The sequence below is a fragment of the Thalassophryne amazonica genome, chromosome 1 (genome assembly GCF_902500255.1).
Source record: "Thalassophryne amazonica chromosome 1, fThaAma1.1, whole genome shotgun sequence".
In the NCBI taxonomy this organism is placed as follows: Eukaryota; Metazoa; Chordata; class Actinopteri; order Batrachoidiformes; family Batrachoididae; genus Thalassophryne; species Thalassophryne amazonica.
In genome coordinates this window covers 7,662,637-7,687,965 of record NC_047103.1, presented here as the reverse complement: position 1 = coordinate 7,687,965, position 25,329 = coordinate 7,662,637, and the positions used below count along the sequence as shown (strand labels likewise).

Below are 25,329 nucleotides of genomic sequence, written 5' to 3'. Positions count from 1 at the left end.
CCTCGGGCTGTGCTGCCAACGATCATGTTATCAACCTGTCTGTTATTTTTCTGTTGTAAGATACTGCTCCTATGAGTTGTTCATTCTAGCTAATTGATTTTGCTCTGAATCTTCATCGATCGTGAGATGTACCGTGCAGATGATCGTCGCATGCGTCCTAAAATGACTGCCCTGACCTTCACTGACAATAAATGAAACATTGACACTGTTTAGGTGGCGGTGACTTTGAAGGGATTGAATGTGTGCTAACCATGATGGTCACTGGTCAGCCATCTTTGCCACCCCATCAATTCACCATCATTATGACACATGACTGAACATTTGGCCAAAGCAGATGGTCCCCTCCTCTGAGTCTGGCCTGCTTCAGATTTCTTCCTACAACAAACAAAAAAATCATCAGGGAGTTGTTCCTCACCACTGTTGCTAAGGCGCTAGCTCAGGTGGGTGGGTAAGGTTAGACTTTACCCTTGTAAAGCGTCTTGGGGTGACTTATATTGTGATTTGCCACTGTATAAATGAACAGACTGAACTGAATTGGGGCAGTTCTCTGCTTGGGTGGTTGCCAACCAGGAACCAGTGCAGTTCCATAGTGTGAAGGATGTGTGTCGACAGCGGGTGTTCACAGACCCTGACCTGTCCATCACTATCAAAGTTCCCTGTCTCTGGAATGCATACTTAAAAAAACAAACAAAAAACAAAACCATAGCTCCACCCCTTTTGCGGTCCTCTATAGAATTTTTATGGTGTTTTTCAGAGGAGACTCCACCTTTTCAGTGCATTTAAATGAAAATCCCTTGTCTTCATGCTGGTGGTCTCAGTCCCCTTGGTGGAGGTAATGATAACTGATCTGCATTTGTTATTCAATTTTACCGACATTAACCATTTCAGACCTGTCTTTCGTGAGCTAATCTTACTGTTATCTTGTGAACAGGATTAAGTGTAACATTTTGTTTTTTCTTTTTAAGATTCAGTTTGAAGACATTTCACTTGAGGATTGGAGAAGCAGGAAACGCTGTCAAATAAAACCACAATTTTGTCTTCTTTTTTTTTTGTGCACTTGGAAAAAACATAGTTTTCACAAATAATTTCAGAGCTTCATATTATTTGGCGATGCCTTGATCAACTGAAACAGATCTCAGGATGATGGTCCAAATCTAAACTCAGAGCTTCGTTTTTGTTGTTTAAGAGCAAACTGAGGAAGTTTCTCATCAGTCTGAAGTGATCCTTCTCATTTCCTTCAGTTTCATCTGATGTGAAAACAAAAGAGTGTAAAGGAAGAAGTTTGAGCTGCCCTTCCAGTTTGGAAATCTGCGTCCTGTAGCTCCATTCCTGTTTTACAGCCGCAGTTTATTGTTGCCTTTTTAATGTAACTATCATCTTCATTTAAGGGAATCATTTGTACATATAATGTCTATGAAACGTACTCGCCACCTTTGACTAACATTTTGTTTGACTACAACAAACGGTAAATAATAATTTTAAAAAATCAAGCTTTATTATATAGCAAGGCACTTAGGACTGAGCATCCCCTGCCAAAGGCAGCGCCACCTATAGGTTAAATGACAGTACCTTTTTTGTGCTTCTTGATGGGATTATAAGGCCACTTACCAGTTTGGCTTTCATATGTTAAATTGTTGCAGAGATATGACCTACTTCTGTTCGGGGCTTCATCACCAACATTGTCTGTGATGGACCAGTGCCTTCAAAAAAAAAAAAAAAAAAAAGATTCAAACCATGTAGGCCGAATTGTGAGGCTTACTCTGAAGATCACCTGTGGAAATTTGCATAATGAGTGGGCAAAAATATTTGGACTCTAAACTTTTTTTAAAGACTTACCCAATATGTGGAAAATCTTGTATGGAAGAAATTGATGTCATGAGATGCATTGAATTTGGCTGGATCCAAGGAAACGAAGTGAAAAGAATGGCAGGATTGTTCCCCAAATACGTTCCAAACAACTTTTTTTTCTGCGTGGCTGTAGAATTGATACAAAACCTGCTGGATGCTCGGTCACACTGGACGGACGGAGTGCGTTTCGATATTCCCGCTCTGAGCCTGTTAGCCAGCGGAGGATAATCAATTTAATAAAATATGTCCCTTAATCCTAAAGCGAAAACAAATCTCCTGCATCATAATCTTAAAAAATGTAATAAATACAAGTTACACCAGAGTACATAAGTACTCATCCCTTTCATGTAACACAACTAATGATCACTTTTTACAGCCAGTTTTTCATCAGTTACTTTAAATTGAGTTGTAGAAATTAAAGAGTATCCTTTGTATTATTAAAGTTGAAGTGCTTGAGTAACTTTGTACAGAAACACGTTTGGCAAAAATGTTTAGGGGTTTTTTTTTTGTTTTTTTGGGGGGGGTTTGTTTGTTTGTTTAATCTTTGCCAATGGCTGAATTTTGGGGGTTTCCTTGTTGACCTTCTCTGTGTCTTCCTGTAGTGTCCCTGTGTATATAATTCTAAATAAGGTGCATGATATTTATGCGTGTGTTCACTCAGTCCTGCTGTAAATCCAGTTTATTAACGTGTGCGCCAGCGCCTTCCCTGTGGAGGCGGCCGTGGAACAAATGAATGGCATCAGCAAAGTAACACGGCAGCAGTTCAATTATGGCATTCAGATCAAATCACGTTATTATTTAATGTGACAATAAAGGAAAAACTGTGTGACCCAACTTTGCCTTTTTTGTTTTTTTTTTTTTTATTAAGGAACTCACAATCATGTTCACGTTTCATTTTATTTACATATCAGCCTGTTTAACAATAAAAAAAGACACATTCCTAAAGTTACAGGCACATTAATGGATGTATTGCGTTCGTGTTTGGGTGATGTTCTTTTGACCTGGTGAGCTAACATTTCAAGTATGACCAGAGCCGCCGATAAAACTCCAAGTTTACCAACACATGATTTTTTTTTTAAGTCACCAGTGGTGAAACCAACAACAACAAAAAAAAATGCCTTGTGTTTTTTTTCTGGAAGTGTCAGGATTGAATCGTTGCGTTTTATAAGATGTACACCTCACTCAAAAACTTTTGGAACAACCGGACCAATTGAGTTGGCATTTTTGTTGTGCATGGAAGATATCTGGCTTTGAGATGAACGTGGGCCATTTGAAATAAAAGCTTCCATGTTGCATGTACAGTAGTTCAGAATAATAGTAGTGCTATGTGACTAAAAAAATTAATCCAGGTTTTGAGTATATTTCTTATTGTTACATGGGAAACAAGGCTACCAGTAGATTCAGTAGATTCTCACAAATCCAACAAGACCAATCATTCATGATATGCACACTCTTAAGGCTATGAAATTGGGTATTAGTAAAAAAAAAAAAAAAAAAAAAAAAAAAATAGAAAAGGGGTGTTCACAATAATAGTAGCATCTGCTGTTGACGCTACAAACTCAAAACTATAAGTTCAAGCTGCTTTTTTAGCAATCCTGTGAATCACTAAACTAGTTTAGTTGTACGAGGTCTGTCCATAAGTAAAGTACCTTTTTATTTTTTTCAAAAACTATATGGATTTCATTCATATGTTTTTACGTCAGACAGGCTTGAACCCTCGTGCGCATGCGTGGGTTTTTCCACGCCTGTCGGTGACGTCATTCGCCTGTGAGCACGCCTTGTGGAAGGAGTGGTCCCGCCCCCTCGTCGGATTTTCATTGTCTGGAAATGGCGGAATGAAAAGGACTTTTTTCTCCATCAGAATTTTTTCAGAAGCTGTTAGAGACTGGCACCTAGAAACCATTCAAAAAATTTATCTGGCTTTCGGTGAAACTTTTATGGGCTTCACAGAGAATAAGGACTTTAACTACAGGTTTAAGGACCCCTTTAAGGACGGTCGGTGCGCCGCGCTGCGAGCTGCAACGATGCGGCACAAACCACTGGATCATTTCTAAGCTGATGGCTCTGTGGATACGAGACCGTCGTGTGCTCTTTCTCTGGTTATCACAAGAGCTGGACATCAGCCATTTTCCGGCAGATTTCACGTTTAACAAGAGATTTTGTCATGGAAAGCCGCGCGGAGGCTTCGCGCGTCACGACCAATTCGCTGATGAAGCGAGACAAAGGAACACCTCCGTTTCGGAGTGTTAGAGGACAAGTTGGGACATGTCTATCTCGGCTTTCAGTGCTTACCAGTCGAGTGAGTATAAAGAACTTGTGGAGAGCTGGACATGTCCCAACTTGTCCTCTAACACTCCGAAACGGAGGTGTTCCTTTGTCTCAATTCATCAGCGAATCGGTCGTGACGCGCGAAGCCTCCGCGCGGCTTTCCATGACAAAATCTCTTGTTAAAAGTGAAATCTGCTGGAAAATGACTGATGTCCAGGTCTTGTGATAACCAGAGAAAGAGCACACGACGGCCTCGTATCCACAGAGCCATCAGCTTAGAAATGATCCAGTGGTTTGTGCCGCGACGTCGCAGCTCGGAGCGCGGCGCACCGACCGTCCTTAAAGGGGTCCTTAAACCTGTAGTTAAAGTCCTTATTCTCTGTGAAGCCCGTAAAATTTTCACTGAAAGCAAGATAAATTTTTCGAATGGTTTCCAGGTGCCAGTCTCTAACAGCTTCTGAAAAAATTCTGATGGAAAAAAAGTCCTTTTCATTCCGCCATTTCCAGACAGTGAAAATCCGACGAGGAGACGGGACCACTCCTTCCACAAGGCGTGCTCACAGGCGAATGACGTCACCGACAGGCGTGGAAAAACTCACGCATGTGCACAAGGGTTCAAGCATGTCTGACGTAAAAACATATGAATGAAATCCATATAGTTTTTGAAAAAAATAAACAGGTACGTTACTTTATGGACAGACCTCGTATAACCAGTTTTTCCTGATTTCTTCACATCTGCGAGGCATTAATTTTGTTGGTTTGGAACCAAGATTTGCTCGTTTAATAGTTTGCTTGGGGTCACTGTCTTGTTGAAACACCCATTTCAAGGGCATGTCCTCTTCAGCATAAGGCAACATGACCTCTTCAAGTACTTTGACATATCCAAACTGATCCATGATACCTGGTACGTAATATATAGGCCCAGCACCATAGTAGGAGAAACATGCCCATATCATGATGCTTGCACTACCATGCTTCACTGTCTTCACTGTGAACTGTGGCTGAATTCAGAGTTTTGGGGTCATCTCACAACTGTCTGCAGCCCTTGGACTCAAAAAGAACAATTTTACTCTCATCAGTCCACAAAATATTCCTCCATTTCTCTTTAGGCCAGTTGATGTGTTCTTTGGCAAATTTTAACCTCTTCTGCACATCTTTTATTTAACAGAGGGACTTTGCGGGGGATTCTTGCAAATAAATTAGCTTCACACAGGCGTCTTCTGTCACAGCACTTACAGGTAACTCCAGAATGTCTTTGATCATCCTGGAGCTGATCAATGGGTGAGCCTTTGCCATTCTGGTTATTCTTCTGTCCATTTTGATGGTTGTTTTCCGTTTTCTTCCACACATCTCTGTTTTTTTTTTGTTGTTGTTTGTTTTTTCCATTTTAAAGCATTGGAGATCATTGTAGATGAACAGCCTATAATTTTTTGCACCTGCGTATAAGTTTTCCCCTCTCCAATTAACTTTTTAATCAAACTACGCTGTTCTTCTGAACAAGTCTTGAACGTCCCATTTTCCTCAGGCTTTCAAAGAGAAAAGCATGTTCAACAGGTGCTGGCTTCATCCTTAAATAGGGGACACCTGATTCACACCTGTTTGTTCCACAAAATTGATGAACTCACTGACTGAATGCCACATTATTATTATTGTGAACACCCCCTTTTCTACTTTTTTTTTTTTTTTTTACTAATAGCCCAATTTCATAGTCTTAAGAGTGTGCATATCATGAATGCTTGGTCTTGTTGGATTTGTGAGAATCTACTGGTACCTTGTTTCCCATGTAACAATAAGAAATATTCTCAAAACCTGGATTAATCTTTTTAGTTACATAGCACTACTATTATTCTGAATGCTACTGTATATACCAGGAAATAAACAAAAGCTGACGTTCTAAAGTATCTTTTCGTGTTTGTCGTTTGATCTCAAACTCAAAAGTCCTCAGCGTGGCGCAAAAACAGGATAATCGGCCTTGTTGTTCCTGTACTTTTGGAGAGTAGTTCTGATAGATCCTTTAGAACATAACCTCCAGTGCACTTGGTGATATTTTCTGGATAGATGTGAAGGGATTGGTGTTAGTATTAAGACCTCCAGCCCTGTGGCCATGGTACTCTGATGGAAAATGAATCACTTCCTCCTGGTGGGTACTAAGATTTTGCTTCTTAGCGAAGACATTCAAGTATCTTGAGGTCTCACACACAAGCGAGGCCTAGTTGGACCACGAGATTGGAGGCTACCTTCCATGGCCTGCTGCCATAGCAACCTGATCTTGGATAACAAGTGGAAGATGGTTGGATTAATTTGTCACAACTTAAAGCAGCAGTTGATTATGTTTACCATCATGTGTTTACACGCAAGGAGCAAACCAACCGACAGCCTTGTTGCATTATCAGGACCTTCTCAAAAGTTCTTGAGGATTAGTAGCCATGATGAGATTCGACACCTACCATATTTTTTGGAGTATGTCACTTCGCTATGGGCCAGAATTCTTTTTGCATTTGATAATTCCTTTTCTGTAAACTGCATCAAATGATGTCCAAGCAGATCTTTCTACTCCCAGGTGAGTGAAGGAAAACAGTCCACAGAAGGGCAGAAGAAACGCTACAAGGACCTCCTGAAGCACAACCTCAAGAACTGCTCCATCAACTGGAAGAATTGGGAAGAACACGTGAGGGATGGAGCCATCCAGCGAGCAACAATCCACATTGGAGCAGTCTTTGAAAAAAATGTGGATGAACAGCTGTAAGTAGAAGAGGAGAAAGAGGAAGGAGAGATAGCAAGATCCTGACCAGAAGCTTCCCGCAGCAAAAACATGCTGCATCTGTCAGAAACAGTATGACTCAGTCATCTCTGAGTCCACAATCCTGTCTGGAAATCTACCAAGAGACCATCTTCCTTACCACAGAGGGATTGCCAAGATAATTTGTCCATGTTGCTGATTTTTGGAATTTAACAGTCCTTATGGTACACGCCACAAGCTGAGGGCTTCCTGCATAAATCGATTGTTCACTTCTCCATTTTGCTGATGGCCAGCAATCCTTGTCCATGTGGTCATTTCTTTTGTCCAAACAGCATCAAATAAAAATGTTGTCCATCGCATGTTTATTTGTCCATCTTACTTATTTTTGGAATTTAACTGGCCTTACATAAAGGAACAGCACCGGCTGTGGTGTTCACAGGTGCTGCATGGCGTTCCTGCCTGTTGTTAAACTCACCTCCAGGGAAACGCTGTGTTACAAAACAAGTTCCACATACAGAAAAAAAAAACAAAAAACGTGCAACTAATGTTGAAGCATTTTTTGGTAGGTGTGACTTGTACTCTTTGTGCATCTTATACTCCAGAAAATACGGTGATGTTCACCCTGATCTTCGAACTAACTGCAAGCTATATTTGTGCCAGAATATGAAGTATTTTAAAAGCTAATTTGGCAGAGTAAGCTTTTCTAAAACCAGATTATGTGAAAAAGCCGGTTCATGTATACATCTGGTGACATTTTGTTGCCTCGGACTCATATCGGTTTGTGATTTGGACTCGGTGCGTATTTGAAGATCAGAATGTTCTGATGTTGTTTAGTTGAAACAAATTCTGTCCAAAATATGCTGGAATTCCCTCCAAACATTTTGCATTTAAAATGCAAACATGAATTTGACATAACAGAGCTCTCGATCCAGATCCTGTGTCCTTGGTTTTCCTGACAGCAGAGACTTTGATGGCTTCTTAGCTGGGGCGCACAGAACTAAAACTCTCACAACCGCTAACTTCTCTCTGTGTGTCCGTGAGGATATAGGTGTTGGGATCCGTTTTAGGAGGATTACTTGTGTTTGTGTTTGCACACACGTGAGCACACCATTGGTGCGTTTCCACCGCAGACACTCTGGTTCAGGAACCAGCCAGCGTTTGTTCTGGTTTTCAGTGGAACCATCGCGGAGGTAGACTAATGCACATCAGGGCACATCTACTTCTCATCCTCATCACCTTCACTCATGCTGCTGATGGAGGCCGATGCTCCTTTGGGAGAGATCGGGGGCGAAGGTCGTGCATCGTGCCAGCGGGATGGCGGAGAGGGTGGAGACGGAGAGCGTAGAGGCGACAGTTCGCGTGGAGGACTGTTGGAAGGCGACTCTCTGGGAGACAGAGCGTAGGACAGCATCCGTCCACTACGCTCCTGAAACACTTGTTTCTGTGCAGGACAGAGGCAGAGAACATGATTAGACGAGTCATTGATCTGTGTTTAAGAACGCTATGACGCAGTTTGAGCAAACTATCATGAAGCAGGAAGTCTGAAACGACTTAAAAAAAAGCCAAAAACATGTTTTGAAATAGCTCTTCCTCAAAACAGCCGCCACATGGAGAGCGTGCGCGGATGCTTCCTCTGGTTGATGTGGGAATAACCCTTTATCCCTTAACCTCATGCAATAATGGACAAGGGATCATCGTTACGTATGCATCCAGTAAGTAGTCATTTTCGACCTCCTTGTTTAGAGAAACCAGATCTCAGACGAACATAAGTGTTTTCAGATTTTTGCAGATGTTCAGTAATCTTGTTTTTAATTCTACAAAATTTGTTCTTTGTGTTGTCTTCGATATTCTAAATTCAGATCAGGTCTGGGTTCATGTCCTGCACCATACTACACAACTGCTTTGGGTCCTGGATGACAACCACTCAGGTAAAAAAAAAAAAAAACTGGTCCATCCAGGACCCACAGTGAGTCGGCAGTGTGATGGTTGGAGCAATGTGTGGCGTCGACATCTAGGACCAAACCTAAACCGACTGGCTGTAAAGGATTGAAGAATCGACAGGAACAAATGGAAATGCGGAAACCACCGAGTGGAAGGAATTTTTTTTAACTAAAAGTGAAACAAATATTTCAACTATATCTGACATCAGTTTGTGGCATTTTTAGACATAAAGCTACAACAGTTTGGTATGGAATTAGGATCATGTGACCAACCAGTTACTTACCCAAGTCCCATCAGGTCCAAACAGTTCTAGGAAGTTCCCAATAAACTCTCTGGATTTTTCCTCCCACTTCTGAATGAGGTCGTGACTCTTCTCTTCCACCCGGTAAACAAAATGTTTGCTCTTCTCCTCCACTGTGCGGACCTTCTCCTTCATGCGATCCACCTGGTTCTGGAGCCGGTACTTCTTTTCCTGAACAGAACAGAAGACAAGCAAGACAAGTAGAGTAGTAGAGTAGAGTAACTTTATTGATCCCCAGGGGGAAATTAAGGTGTCAAGTAGCTTACACAATACACATAATGCCCACATGGACATTTCAAGACAATCCCAATTATGTATTTTTCTTCTTATTTCATAATTGATTTATCTACCACAATAAGCAACAGGTTCTTCATTGTGTCCCACAGAAGCCTGTATGGAAGGTTCTTGAAATGGAGCAGTATCTCCCCCTGGTGGGCATTTACCATTAATGCGGGTACAATAGAATTTTGCCAAGAGGTGAAGTAAGGTAGATAATCAAGCTTTTGCTGATGGTAGCGAGTAATCACATTTGTTCCACGTCTTACGTTGATGTAGCTGACGTTGAGCTCTTTGGCCGTGTAGCCACGTTGGAGGTTACGTCGGGCGTAGACATCATAATCTCTGACGATTCTGGTGATAAGGTCAGAGGTGGAGATTCCCTCCGTGCGCTGTGTCGGCACAAACATCCCTGAAAAGGAACACAAATGATCAACCACCAGCTTTTTTTTTTTTTTCTTTTCATAAGAATAACGGCATGGCGGATGCACTGACCGGCCTCCTTTATGTGTTTATAAACGTCCTCGGTTCCTGCTGAGGAGTATGGGATATCATCATGAGCCACAAAATCGATCTAAGAAACAATCAAAGCGCAAGTTTGGAAGAAAACAAGGCAACAAAAACAAGGCTGAAAAAGAACCAGTAGGTTTGGTCTGAAAATAGCTGCTGAATGCGTCATTGGAACATCTTCATGTTTGATATACAGCTACTGAGGATGTTGAAGTCTGTTGTCTTTATATTTGTTTGGGGGATTTTTTTTGGTGGGGGGGGGGGCTTATGATCACAGCTAGTCATAATGAACAAATGTTCATTTATTTGCAGCATACACCAAATCACAGCAAAAGTCATCTCAAAGTGGAACCTCCTCCAAAAACATAGGGTGTAGACCCGACTCACGGCATGAGTGAGTAGATCGGAGACAACAGCAACCCCCCCCCCCCCCCACTCCCACCCAACACTATCCTTTTAACAGGAAGAAACGTGAAGCAGACCAGACTCAGTGGGGTTTCCATCTGCTTACAAAAGAGACCTGATGCCACACAGGTCATCCATCAAGAGCTCACCAACAAATGCCTCTAGCAGGCCCCTGGCATCAGGAAGGCACCTTAAGATTTCCCTGTTCCAGATGATGCTGATGCAGCATCTGGTGTCTCAGGTGTAGGAGTGGGGCCCCTCACCTTGGAGACTGTACCGGGGCCATAGGCTTTCAATAACTTTATTCCCAGGACCACAGGAGTGCATAGACCCATCCACCATGACAACGAGAAGACTCCTGGATGAGACCTCCAGTGCACATTGTGACTGTTTGTAGCCAACTGTGAAGAAGTTGGGATGAGAACTATCACTTTCAAATCTGTGGTACTTTGTTCTAAACTGGAATATGTCTTCTGGGGTTGGAACACGTTGTTGCCACAAGTCAAAGAATCCAAGTATCATGACGGTTTGTTGAGATCTCTGCAAAATGGAGCAAGAGACTGACGGTGTCCACAGTGATGCCAAAGTTACTTTGGACTGTCATGATGACAAACAAGCTTTGTTGTAAGGCATAGTTCTTGAATTAGCATTTGATCTTTGTTCCAACCCTCAGCTATGGTCATGAAGTTTGGACCGTGACTAAAACACTGAGGTCATGGCACAAGCAGCTGAAGTGAGAATTCTTTGCAGGGTGGCAGAACTCAGGGGGAGGACCTCTGTGTGGATCATCTGGTCCATTTTATTGAAAGATGCCAGATTGGGTGTTTTGGCCCATTTGACTACCATGTTCACCAGATGTCTAATTTTGGAGGTTTTTCAGGTATGTCCAACTATAAGGAGACAGCGGGGAAGATGAAGAATACATTGAAGTTATTGGTATATCTGATATGGCTCGGGAACATCTTGGGATGTCCCCTCTGAGGTTTAGCGTAAATGACCTGTTGGTCATAAACGCACACATGTAGTCCAAAAATCTAACTCTTTGTTTCACACACAGTTCGGCTTTGACATAAACACACAAAATCAAACACACCTTGTGTTTATCAAGAAATTCAGCCGTCAGCGTCCAGGGAGCATCTCTCAAAATCTCGTCGACGTAGCGACAGTGTCGTAGAGCTTCATAGCGCTCCCTCTCCGTCATGACTGTAAATCCTTTGTATTTGTGGGTCAATTCATCACTGCACACTGTCACAGAGACGTTCACAGACACACAAAATAGAAAATTAAAACCCAGGCAGACAAATATGTCACCTCGAGCAGTACCATGGGGGAGGTGGTGGTCTACCAGTTAAGGTGTTGGGCTTGAGTCTAGAAGATCATGGGTTCAAATCCCCGCCTGTCTAGAAAATCACTAAGGGCCCTTGGGCAAGGCCTTTAATCCCCCATTGCTCCCGGTGTGTAGTGAGCACCTTGTATGGCAGCACCCTGACATCGGGGTGAATGTGAGGCATAATTGTAAAGCGCTTTGAGCGTCTGATGCAGATGGAAAAGCGCTATTTAAATGCAGTCCATTTACCATATTTTCCAGAGTATAAATTGTTTTTTGTTTTATTATTTACTAGTTTTGGAGGTGCTGTTACTCAGACACTGGTGCAACTTCATGGATTTCTTATTAATAATAATGATTTACTTATATCGGGCTTTCCCAGAAATCAAAACACCACTAATAAAAAAATAAAAATAAAAAAAAAAAACACTACAACAATGCACAAAAATCCCAAATTAAAGAGCTGATTTAGAAATCGCTTTTCTTGTAGCGTTTCCAAAGCTGTGGGTCAGCAATCTGTGTCCATCTGATAGTTTCTTTTGGCCAAACTGTGTCAAATAACTTCCAGTATGTTGTCTATCATATGTTTATTTGTCCATTTTGTTTATGTTTGGATTTAACAATCCTTATGATACACACCACAAGCTGAGGGTTTACTGCATAAATGCACAGTTCTCCATGTTGCTGTAGGCCAGCAATCCATGTGCATCTGATGTTTATTTATTTATTTTTTTTACTACCAAACTGCATCAAATAACATCCAATAATTGAAACCCAGGAAAGCTGGCATTTGCCGTTTGGTATGCTTATGTGTTTTGGGTCAAGGATGAATGCTGCAAAAATGGAAAGTTGATAGGACAAATATTTTTGGAGAAATTAGCAATTTTAGCTAACCAATAAACAATGGATGCTGTGCTGTAATGCACCATGGCAGTTCAGGGTTTTGAGGTTTTAAATGTTATTGTGGTATTGTGATTAGTGTGGTATGTTAGTTCAACAGTGTTGTTAGTTATTGATTTATTTGTTTTTTGTAGCTCAATTGGTTTAGTCAGTTTAGATATTGCTATTACCATGAGTGACTTAAGTTTCATGTTGGTACCATGAGTTAAATGCTCAGTAGTTTTAATGTCTTCAGCTGCCGTCTTTGTTTGTCAAATTAAAACCACCTGCTTACAGCACCTGTGCGTGCGTGTTGCCTGGACACACGCCATTCTGGCAGGAAGCGGTAAGTCATCTTTATATTAAAAGGGTGAGTGTGGTGAATGATTTTAAGTTCAATGTAAGTGCATAATCTAATTGTAAATATGTTAAAAATACATGGATGACACAAGAACATGAAAATACTTATTTCCATTGTGGTCCATTTAAAAATCAAATGGCAAAATAGAAGTAAAAATAAAATAATAGTGTGTATATGATAGCAAGAACCTAAACAATTTATAAATACATTAAGACAGCAAATTAACATTTAAAAAAATTACATAATTATCAGGAATTGTTGAGGTCTAACATTCTAAAAACATTCTGGACTCGAGCCATTTCAACTCATTATAAACTTTGCTTAATTTATTACCAGCCTTACCACAAAAATGTCAGCTACCTATTTTATAAACACTACCCAATCTAGAGCCTATATATATATATATATATATATATATATATATATATATATATATATATATATATATATACACTCAACAAAAATATAAACGCAACACTTTTGGTTTTGCTCCAATTTTTTATGAGATGAACTCAAAGATCTAAAACTTTTTCCACATACACAATATCACCATTTCCCTCAAATATTGTTCACAAACCAGTCTAAATCTGTGATAGTGAGCACTTCTCCTTTGCTGAGATAATCCATCCCACCTCACAGGTGTGCCATATCAAGTTGCTGATTAGACACCATGATTAGTGCACAGGTGTGCCTTAGACTGCCCACAATAAAAGGCCACTCTGAAAGGTGCAGTTTTATCACACAGCACAATGCCACAGATGTCGCAAGATTTGAGGGAGCGTGCAATTGGCATGCTGACAGCAGGAATGTCAACCAGAGCTGTTGCTCATGTATTGAATGTTCATTTCTCTACCATAAGCCGTCTCCAAAGGTTTTTCAGAGAATTTGGCAGTACATCCGACCAGCCTCACAACCGCAGACCACGTGTAACCACACCAGCCCAGGACCTCCACATCCAGCATGTTCACCTCGAAGATCGTCTGAGACCAGCCACTCGGACAGCTGCTGAAACAATCGGTTTGCATAACCAAAGAATTTCTGCACAAACTGTCAGAAACTGTCTCTGCGAAGCTCATCTGCATGCTTGTCGTCCTCATCAGGGTCTTGACCTGACTCCAATTCGTCGTCGTAACCGACTTGAGTGGGCAAATGCTCACATTCGCTGGCGTTTGGCACGTTGGAGAGGTGTTCTCTTCACGGATGATGCGAAGGAGATGTGTTGCACTGCATGAGGCAAATGGTGGTCACACCAGATACTGACTGGTATCCCCCCCCCCCCCCCCCCCCAATAAAACAAAACTGCACCTTTCAGAGTGGCCTTTTATTGTGGGCAGTCTAAGGCACACCTGTGCACTAATCATGGTGTCTAATCAGCATCTTGATATGGCACACCTGTGAGGTGGGATGGATTATCTCAGCAAAGGAGAAGTGCTCACTATCACAGATTTAGACTGGTTGTGAACAATATTTGAGAGAAATGGTGATATTGTGTATGTGGAAAAAGTTTTAGATCTTTGAGTTCATCTCATACAAAATGGGAGCAAAACCAAAAGTGTTGCGTTTATATTTTTGTTGAGTGTATATATATCACATACCACAATGCATTGTTTTGACAGATGCCATTTAGAATTCGGGAAAATATGGTACTTCAGTGTTAATTGTCCTTACCTCCCACGATGAGGTAGGTGTTGGGAAAGAGGTTCTTGGCCTGCATGAGAGCCCGAGCATGACCTGAGTGGAACAGATCAAAGATGCCGTCTGCGTAGACTCTGACAGGTCGGTCCACTGACAAAAATACAGTCACAAATGATCACAATGACGACATCAAAGTTAAAGTGAAAGAAATTAGTTTTCTCGCTTCAGAATGAAATACCAGTTTTACTTTTCAATGCATCACAAACATCGCAAGTGTCTTGTTTCACACACTTACATACATAATTTTGTGTAAATAAATTCAAAATATGTATCCAGCAGGGGGCAGACTGGCACTGAATCATGTTTGATTATCTTCTTTATGTCTTTAGTGATCTCACTCCTGCTCTTCAGTGTTCAACTCTGCCATTTTCATTTTGCTGTTGTTCCAGCCAAGTGTTTATAGCAGAATTAAAACTTTAAACTAGATTCAAATTGTTTCAAACAACCAGTGCTTTGAAATTTTCTAAATATTTAGAAAATTTTTACTTTAAAGTTAGCACACACCCTACTTTTAGAACAGAGTACTACAGCTCTTACAAATGTAAAATGAAATTCAATCACATGACTTATGTTTTAAAATCAGAATTTGGAATTTAAAGAACAGAGGCCTCATATACAAAGACTTGCATGGATTTCCTACTGAAACATGGCGTTTGCCAAAACCCAGAAACTGTTGTAAGCACAAAAATATCCAGATGTATCAAAGTGTGCATAGGCATGGCTCCAAGCACGCTCCATTTGTACATTCCAATCAATGTGGAATTGCACATGCAGATGCAGATGTACCAAACTTATCCCTTTCCATGTCCCTAGTTAAATATGCAAATTAATATAAATTGGCCCCTGGGAGCTGGGATTCAATACTTGGTCAGACCAGTCAACATGAACACAGAAAAGAAATTACACCGGGTGTGAGCTACAAATGACTTGACATGACGTGGTGACATGCAGTGATAGTTTATTTGGTACCCTTGCAAACAATAAACATGAAATGGGAAAAATGTTAGTGGGAATGTGTGTGTGTGAAACTGTAAATGCTGTGGGCTCACAGCAGCACGCACACAATGAAGTAAAAAAAATGAGGTGCGCCGCTGTGACATTCACAACTTTACACACGCATTTACTGAGCACAGGGAGACAATTGGTTAAGAAGCTCTGCTGCTCCAGTCTAACCACCAAGGAAAAAAACACTAAAAAAATATGTATACATTTGAATGACACATGCCCAAATGTGCCTGCCCTGGTTTTTGTTTGGAACAATTGCATGAATTAACTATTAATTCACCAAGCAGCCAGCCATCACGCACCGTGCCAGCCTCTAGCCTGTTCCCAACCCAACCCAATGCATTTGTGCATCACATATGATTTGAACATTTATGGAATGAAAATGTTTCCTATTGATAAAAACAAATTCATCATGTGATGGCACCTTTATAGAAATATGTGTACAGTCAACAGCTCCAATTACATTAGAAAAACCTCTCACTGCAAATTGCAATTTAATGTTGGAATGTGATGTACCTAGATGACATTCAGATGATTGCGTTCCACACAGCTGGCATGGCTTGCCGCAAGGTTGACTGGCACACTCCTGACCGATCGGCCACTTCTTGTTTTCACACTATTAACGGTCCCCAGCATCACCTCTACGTGTTGGCAGTGTACCAATAGCTGTAAAAACGTGTGTACAGCAGCCAGGATTTTTGTGTGACACACCACACATTTCCATGCTCATTTCACTTTCGATACATCTGAACGTTAGTGTGGGGACGGACGTACGCTACGTTTTTGTGCATGCGCAACCTTTGTACATGAGGCCCCAGAACTTTATCTGAGGAAACCAGTTTGAATGACCATCCACTATAAAAGGTAAGTTACTCTGTCAGCTGAAGATAAGCTGATGATTGGGAGAGGACAGTTGAAGGTGAGGTGATCTGAGCAGGGTTGGGTCTACCTGGGGTGCCTCTGCGGGCCTCTGCGATGGTGAGTTTGTCATGAGGTGCTCGACAATCGCAGCTGGTCTCTCTGGCAAAGATGGCAGGTTCTTTCAGAGTCTGAGACACAAAGAATCTTATTATTAGATGGTTTGTCTGACGCTTTCTTCAATGAAAAGGTCAGCTGAGTGGGAAAATACCAACGTATATTATGTCATCAGAGATGAAATCTATGTCACAATCCGACAGTGACTGATTGAACACCCAAATCTAAGCACACACACACAACCCCATGCACGTTTCTCGCCTATTGCACATGTTCCAGGAAAGAAGATGGATACTTTCAAACAAAGACATGTACATTTAATTCCAGTTTAGGGATGGCTTGTGGAGGGGATCGCTCAAAGACTTGGGAGAGATGATGGGACAGTTCAGGACAAGATGTGAAAGATGCAGGAAACCCACAACGGGGTGGTGGGAAGCAGTATATGTGCAGTGCACATGTCCCGATCAGTATGTGGTAACGCATCAGGGTACAACTCTTCCCTCAACCTGTCTGTACTCAGTGTGTCCCAGGATGAAGTTGTCCCCTGTGTGTAGGTCCAGAAACACACCTTGAAATGGGCTATATAGCAATGTGGTGGATATGCCACAAGGGGCGCAGTTCTCTACATTGGGGACCACTGCATAAAGACAGAGTGCAGGTTTGTTTGGAATCGGTTAAGGTCAGGATAAAGGTGACACTGGATGACAGTATAATATACTAGAGCTCTTGGTAAATTTCTATTGTCTCGTCTGAAGACCCACTTTATTCTCTGGCTTTTAGCTCTGCATGAGTTGTATGGTCCTCTGTTGTCTTTGGCCTAGTGTTTTATTTATTTATTGTTTATTGTTTTATGTTTATTTATTTATTAGTATCTGAGTGGGTTTATTGTTTTGTATAGTTGTATAATCATTTTTATGTGCAGCACTTTGGAAACTGTTCTGTTGTTTAAATGTGCTATATAAATAAAGTGGATTGGATTGGATATTGTACCTGCATTAATGGTTAATGTCCACCAGGTGGAGATATTGCTCCATTTCAAGAACCTTGAGTATGGGCTACTGTGGGACACAATGACTAACCTGCTGCTTATAGTAGTGGATACAGCCTGAGGAAATCCTGTGACATCACATTCGTCGGGATTCCGAGTGATACTTTCCTTTCACCAAGCTTACCACAGGAAATACCCCGTGCAGGGTTCACTTTCAAGAAAACGTCCACATCCTTGCTGTCACATGCTGACATTCACCGAACAAAGCTTATGACTCCCTCAATGTGCATCCTTGTGATTTCCACCGATGGGAGAAATGTGACTGTTGTGGTGCCGTACGGTAGCAGGTGTGCCGACAGCGATGAGGAGGCAAGTGTTTGCACTCAGCTGTCTGACCTGATGCGACTTTGTCAACCTGGGTGAATCCATCACTGGTGCTACATGTTTTTCCTCTTGTCACTCACGTGGAATGTCACCACGATGTGATGCCTCTAAGATGAAACCAGGTTATTCCTGAGACCCGCTGGCTCGCGTCTGGACCTCTTTCACCTTTAATCTTCTCGTTTCCATTATAGTGGCTTCCTGAGAGGCTTTTGACAAAAGCCCACACGCAGCGATCAATAACACTGACTGCAGCTCTATTTAGTGTGCACGTACGGTGCACGAACTGTAATCAATAACTTAATGGGTGTTACTGTAACTCACACAAGCTTGTGCACCTCTGCTGCATTTAGGTTTGTGTTTTGGAGCTACTTTTAGATGCACAGCTGAACTTTGATGGCCTCATCAATAACTAACAAGGTTGATTTTTTTTTTTTCTTTTTTAGTATTTGACCTCTGACACGTTTCACGCATCAGCCTGTATGTTTTGGATCACAAGCAGATCTTTTGTTCTGCCACACTTTGGGCTTTCATTCACTTTGGTAGAGGTTCATCCATAAAACTTTGTTCCAGAACTGTTGTGGCTCATTTCTGGGCTCAGTGGATTCCATCTACGATTATTATTATTACTTAGTTTTTATTGATATTATTTATTATAATTAGTTGGATTTTATTTTGTGAAGTTATGCTGAGATGCAAATAAGAAATGTGTGTGCTGCTGCATGCACAGACCTGCACTGTCTGTGTATGAAAATCATAAACGTGGTCCTCATTTATTTAGTTACGTTTTATTATGTTTTAACACAAGAGGGTGCAAATCAATTCAACTCAACTCAACCTTTATTTCTAAAGCACATTTAAACCGACAGCAATCGACCAAAGTGCTGTACAATTAAAAAATGGGCACCAAGTTACCCCAGTCATAAATAAATTAATTAAAAATAACAATAAAATTACAACAGGCAATAAAACTGATAAAAGACAAGGTAAAATAAAGAGTAAAAAGTAGTAGGAAATAATTTTTTATTTTATTTTAATTTATTTTATTTGCATAGCACCAAATCACAACAAAGCTGCCTCAGGTGCAACGCATAAGTAAGGTCTCACCTTACTGACCCCTAGAGCAAGAACACAGGCAACAGTGGTAAGGAAAAACTCCCTCTGATGATTTGAGGAAGAAAGCTCAAGCAGACCAGACTCAAAGGGGTGACCCTCTGCTTGCCATGCTACCGAAAGACTACAAATAAGGTAAATTTGTCAGCATTTAAGCAACAGGAAAAACAGGAGAAATACTAAGGTGAAACAGAGATGTAATCGCTCATTTAGGAAATGAGAGAGGGATGATCTAATATTAAAGGGGAGACTATTCCAGAGCCTGTGGACAGCTGCTGCAAAGGCTCTGTCACCTCTCATCTTTAATCTGGTTTTAGGCACCTCCAGCAACAGTTGGTCAGAAGACCTTAAGGCTCTGGTTGGGGTGTAAGGAAAAGAAGCTCCAAAAGATACACTGGGGCCATTGAGGGCTTTAAAAACAATTAAAAGAAGTTTAAAATCAACCCGGTAACGGACCAGAAGCCAGTGATGCGTAATGTGGTCGGACTTTTTCTTTCCAGAAAGAAGATGAGCAGCAGCGTTCTGAATAAGCTGGAGGCGGTTTAGAGACGTCTGATCCAAGCCAACATACAGAGAGTTACAATAATCTAGTCTACTTGTGACAAAGGCGTGGATAACCTTCTCAAGGTCAATCCTAGAGAAATATGGCTTGGACTTGGCTAAGAGACAGAGTTGAAAGAAACTTGTTCTAACAACGGCACTAATATACTTATCAAATTTTAAATGGTCAAAAATCACCCCAAGTTTCTTCACACAGGAGTGAATGTTGGAACCCAGGGGACCCTGGACATGAGCAGAGCAGGCTGTGGACGTGCTCCCCCCAAACAGGATAACCTCCATCTTGGATTTATTAAGATTTAATAAGTTAGCACCCATCCAAGATTTGACCTCACTCAAACAATCCAATAATGGCTGCATTGGGTCACTGCCTAACGACCTTAGTGGCAGGTAAATTTGGACATCATCAGCAAAGAAATGGAAAGATATTTGGTATTTTTGAACACGAGAGGTAACACGTACAAAAAAGAGAGAAAAGAATAGGCCCTAGAATGGAGCCTTGAGGGACTCCACAGGTCAGAGGGGCCACATCTGAAGAAAAGTGACCCAGCTGCACAGAAAAGCTCTGCTCTGTGAGGTAAGACCTAAACCAGGTGAGAGCAGAGCCTGTAATACCCACACGCAGCAGAATCGCATGATCCACTGTGTCAAAGGCAGCTGACAAGTCTAAAAGCATCGGGATGGCAGGACTACCTGAGTCGGCAGCTAAAATCAAATCATTAAAAATTCTCAGTAGAGTGGTTTCAGTGCTATGCCTGGGTTTGTCATGCTGAGCTAAAAATGACTGCAACTGGATATAGACTGCTCTCTCCAACACCTTAGATAAAAAGGGGAGTTGAGATATAGGCTTAAAATTAGAAAGGATAGAAGGATCAACATTTTTCTTTTTAATTAAAGGTTTCACCACAACATGTTTAAAAGCTAAAGGCACAGTCAGGCTCTGGGTACATATATTCATTGTTTCTGGTCATGTCCTAAAAATATCAAGATTTTAGTTCCTTGTAACAAAGGAGATTGGTGCAATTTTAAAATGTAAAATCTTTTTGGACTCCAGTCAGTTTTTATTAGGACTGCCAGCTAAAACTACATACAGTAGTGTTCAGAATAATAGTAGTGCTATGTGACGAAAAAGATTAATCCAGGTTTTGAGTATATTTCTTATTGTTACATGGGAAACAAGGTACCAGTAGATTGGGTAGATTCTCACAAATCCAACAAGACCAAGCATTCATGATATCCACACTCTTAAGGCTATGAAATTGGGCTATTAGTAAAAAAAAGTAGAAAAGGGGGTGTTCACAATAATAGTAGCATCTGCTGTTGATGCTACAAACTCAAAACTATTAAGTTCAAGCTGCTTTTTTAGCAATCCTGTGAATCACTAAACTAGTTTAGTTGTATAACCAGTTTTTCCTGAGTTCTTCACATCTGCGAGGCATTAATTTTGTTGGTTTGGAACCAAGATTTTGCTCGTTTAGTAGTGTGCTTGGGGTCACTGTCTTGTTGAAACACCCATTTCAAGGGCATGTCCTCTTCAGCATAAGGCAACATGACCTCTTCAAGTATTTTGACATATCCAAACTGATCCATGATACCTGGTATGCGATATATAGGCCCAACACCATAGTAGGAGAAACATGCCCATATCATGATGCTTGCACCACCATGCTTCACTGTCTTCACTGTGAAATGTGGCTTGAATTCAGAGTTTGGGGGTCGTCTCACAAACTGTCTGCGGCCCTTGGACCCAAAAGAACAATTTTACTCTCATCAGTCCACAAAATATTCCTCCATTTCTCTTTAGGCCAGTTGATGTGTTCTTTGGCAAATTGTAACCTCTTCTGCACATGTCTTTTATTTAACAGAGGGACTTTGCGGGGGATTCTTGCAAATAAATTAGCTTCACACAGGCGTCTTCTAAGTGTCACAGCACTTACAGGTAACTCCGGACTGTCTTTGATCATCCTGGAGCTGATCAATGGGTGAGCCTTTGCCATTCTGGTTATTCTTCTATCCATTTTGATGGTTATTTTCCATTTTCTTCCACACGTCTTTGTTTTTTTTTTTTTTTTTTTTTTTTCCATTTTAAAGCATTGGAGATCATTGTAGATGAACAGCCTAGAATTTTTTGCACCTGCGTATAAGTTTTCCTCTCTCCAATCAACTTTTTAATCAAACTATGCTGTTCTTCTGAACAATGTCTTGAACGTCCCATTTTCCCCAGGCTTTCAAAGAGAAAAGCATGTTCAACAGGTGCTGGCTTCATCCTTAAATAGGGGACACCTGATTCACACCTGTTTGTTCCACAAAATTGACGAACTCACTGACTGAATGCGACACTACTATTATTGTGAACACCCCCTTTTCTACTTTTTTTCACTAATAGCCCAATTTCATAGCCTTAAGAGTGTGCATATCATGAATGCTTGGTCTTGTTGGATTTGTGAGAATCTACTGAATCTACTGGTACCTTGTTTCCCATGTAACAATAAGAAATATACTCAAAACCTGGATTAATCTTTTTAGTCACATAGCACTACTATTATTCTGAGCACTACTGTACTTCAATGGTAAATTACTCAAGACGTTTCTCTCTTTGCCTAGGAAATGTATCCTGAATAAGTGGATAATGGACAAACTTCCTACAGTCAAAGAGTGATATGACATTTTTAGAGTTATGCCAATGGAAAGAATAAGCGCAAAACTGAGAGGCAATGACAACTTGTTTATGGAAATGTGGCAGCCTCTTACTGATTACCTTCCCAGAAACCTTAGAGACGCTATTGTTAAAGGCTCTTGTACAATGACTGGAAGGTTTTGCTTTGCAGTGTGATACCCGTGTCTACTTTAACAGTTTTATTTGTTTTGTTTTTATTTTACGCCTTTTACGTCTTCTAATTCACTTTCTTAGTGGGGGGTAGACAAGACAGCTGGTGTAGATGTTCCGTGATGGTGTCCCGAACACTGGCGGAGCGTTGCCTCCGACCGTGCCCCCTTTGGGGAAAGACACGCAAATGATGAAGAACGTCCACCACCACAGGACGAAGTGTTTGCCGAACAAACAATGAACGATCAAATGACAATAAAGCCTCAGATGAAGCTTTAATTTTGAGAAGAGTTTGATCATAAACCAGAAGAGCAGGCAGATCTTGATAGGCTTAAAAAAGCAAAAGCAGAGTAAAAGCAAACAAAACAGTAAGAGAGCGAGGCAGACGGCTTGCCAACACAGGTGCCATCTTTTCCCTCCAAAATCATTAAACATTGACAGAAGATTATAATGGATGATCAAAGCTGTCAGCTGGAATGAAACAATTCTATGGACACAGTCGCTGCCCATTTAGCATGTGGAGTTACCCATCACTAATTTGCAGTATTGATGATAGGTTTTGTACTATCCCCAGCCACACATTCTATCCATCCTTTTATCCTGGTTCATTATTCTTTTTTGCCCCGTATTCGCCCATGTAGTGTCTGCTAGGTTAAACTGATATAGCTTGGCAGAGTGCAGCGACGCACACGCGATATGCCCAGAGGTCGGGAGGCAGGCAAACTTGCACGCAAGTTCAACCACAGCTGTTTATAATTTTTCATAATCCATCCAGCAGGTGGCAGACACGTCTATTGTATATTACAACGGCAAACCAAAGCTGCTCTTTTGATCGATGCAGTACGTTAAAGTTCACCAGATGTTTCGGGATTTGTCTTCAATATACGAGGGCTGTCAATAAAGTATAGGTCCTTTTTATTTTTTTCAAAAACTATATGGATTTCATTCATATGTTTTTACGTCAGACATGCTTGAACCCTCGTGCGCATGCGTGAGTTTTTCCACGCCTGTCGGTGACGTCATTCGCCTGTGAGCACTCCTTGTGGGAGGAGTCGTCCAGCCCCTCGACAGAATTCCTTTGTCTGAGAAGTTGCTGAGAGACTGGCGCTTTGTTTGATCAAAATTTTTTCTAAACCTGTGAGACACATCGAAGTGGACACGGTTCGAAAAATTAAGCTGGTTTTCTGTGAAAATTTTAACGGCTGATGAGAGATTTTGAGGTGATACTGTCGCTTTAAGGACTTCTCACGGAGTGAGACGTCGCGCAGCGGTCCCAGGCACCGTCGTCAGCCTGTTTCAAGCTGAAAACCTCCACATTTCAGGCTCTATTGATCCAGGACGTCGTGAGGCGAATGACGTCACTGACAGGCGTGGAAAAACTCACGCATGCGCACGAGGGTTCAAGCATGTCTGACGTAAAAACATATGAATGAGATCCATATAGTTTTTGAAAAAAATAAAAAGGACCTATACTTTATTGACAGACCTCGTATGTTATTCTAATTTGGTGAGTTACAAGATGATAGCGTTTATTGTTTTTTAGTTAGTGTCTCCAGACGCCAGCTGGGATGGACTCACTCATTCACTCACTCATCTCCTTAGTTTTTGTCTGTCCATGTGTTACGAGGCAACCAGGGCAGGGAAAAAAGTTCAATCCATTGTTGAAAAATGTTGTAACAAAACAGTTCCAAGCGTGGTAAAGTTGTTGAAGTTGCGGTGTGGTTTCTGTTCGGCTGAGCTCTGCTCTCTGACGGATCAATCACTCAAATGATGGATCAGCTGACATATTTGTAAACAAACAAACATGCATGCTGCACAAGTAAAGCACAATTTTGCATTTGGGGTACAAACAGTTAAACTGCTTTTGTAATGTGACCTTTGACCACGTCTCATAACTAGAAGACATGAGGGCATTTGATTGGTCTGGATCCAGGTCAAGTTGCCACAGCCGAAGGACGACTGTCACCAGAAGGATTAAAGTAGAGAAAAAAGAGACGGCGACAACAACAACAGCTTCTTACAAGATTAGAAAGGAGACAGAGGACAAAGAAAGACAGCGAGGAGAGACGGCGCCTGACTGTAAAGATGGAGAGAAGATTGGGTCTCTTTGTTGTCCACTCAGCGCTTTGCGCATCTCACAGCCTCACCCTCGCTTTGTCCCCCGTCTCACCCACACCGTATGACGTGTCCTACCGTCCTCAGGTGTGGACAGGTGTGTTCAAGCTCCTCCATCCTCCCCAAAGGCTCATGGGATGCGGCAGCAGTCGCTCTGTATGTGACTCAGCATCAGTCAGATGATGCTCATCTTTCTCCTTCCTCTTTAACCCCGCCCACTCCACCTCCTCCTCCTTGAGCCAAGCTGCAAAGATGAGGAGGAGGCTGCAAAGACCTCTCACTCTGCTGTCTGTTATCAAAACCCAAATGTTGTTTACACAGATATTACAGACGAGAAACATAAATGTAAAGCAAAACTCCTTCTCTTCTTTAAGACTTAACTGGAAGTAAATTTGACGGTTTTGTTGTTGTGATACAGCTGCTTCAAAGCAAGATTGGTGGATATAGTTAGAGATGATTTTGAGCCACGTCCTGTCCAGCGTGGTCAAACACCACCTTGGATTTGTAAGCAAAAAACTGTTAAAGATATTTACAGTGAACTATTCCTTGGGCCAGACCCCTGAAAGTAGGCGTGTACTCACCCCGTGTGACAAAATCTACCACGCATAATTTATTAGCTATATATCTCCAGTTAATGTTGTTGAGCAGGGGTCGTGACCAAGTGGTTAGTGCACTTGGTGGCCATACCAGGGTGGCAGCTATAGTCAGGTAGGGGTCAATGAAGAATTAAATGTCGGCTAACAAATAAATATGTTCCAATCATATTGGAAATTATATCACATTACTTGGCTGTTCATACAGATTCCAAAAACGTAT

General features: G+C 41.4%; 1 protein-coding gene across 2 annotated transcripts; it reads right to left on the bottom strand.

The window, feature by feature from the left end:
• Window positions 1-7,791: 7,791 nt before the first annotated feature.
• Window positions 7,792-24,741, bottom strand: pcyt1ba (phosphate cytidylyltransferase 1, choline, beta a). 2 transcript variants are annotated; one of them, XM_034194970.1, is made up of 8 exons: window positions 24,592-24,741; window positions 16,506-16,605; window positions 14,525-14,641; window positions 11,383-11,534; window positions 9,870-9,948; window positions 9,644-9,786; window positions 9,081-9,269; window positions 7,792-8,291 (listed from the first exon to the last, which is right to left on the bottom strand). In XM_034194970.1, exons 1-8 carry the CDS (start codon window positions 24,628-24,630, stop codon window positions 8,073-8,075), a joined length of 1,038 nt encoding a protein of 345 aa, XP_034050861.1. In that variant the 5' UTR covers window positions 24,631-24,741; the 3' UTR covers window positions 7,792-8,072. The 2 variants fall into 2 exon arrangements, with proteins under 2 accessions (XP_034050861.1, XP_034050785.1); XM_034194894.1 differs by having other exon boundaries at window positions 7,797-8,297.
• Window positions 24,742-25,329: the final 588 nt, after the last annotated feature.

What these genes read in the sequence shown, in the direction of transcription:
- pcyt1ba (XM_034194894.1), bottom strand. Translation starts at nt 24,630, where the DNA reads ATGGAGGAGCTTGAACACACCTGTCCACACCTGAGGACG. An exon ending in CCTGTCCACACCTGAGGACG is followed by an intron (nt 16,606 to 24,591) that starts GTAGGACACGTC and finishes TTTGTGTCTCAG; the next exon opens with ACTCTGAAAGAACCTGCCAT. An exon ending in TAAACACATAAAGGAGGCCG is followed by an intron (nt 9,787 to 9,869) that starts GTCAGTGCATCC and finishes GTTCCTTTTCAG; the next exon opens with GGATGTTTGTGCCGACACAG.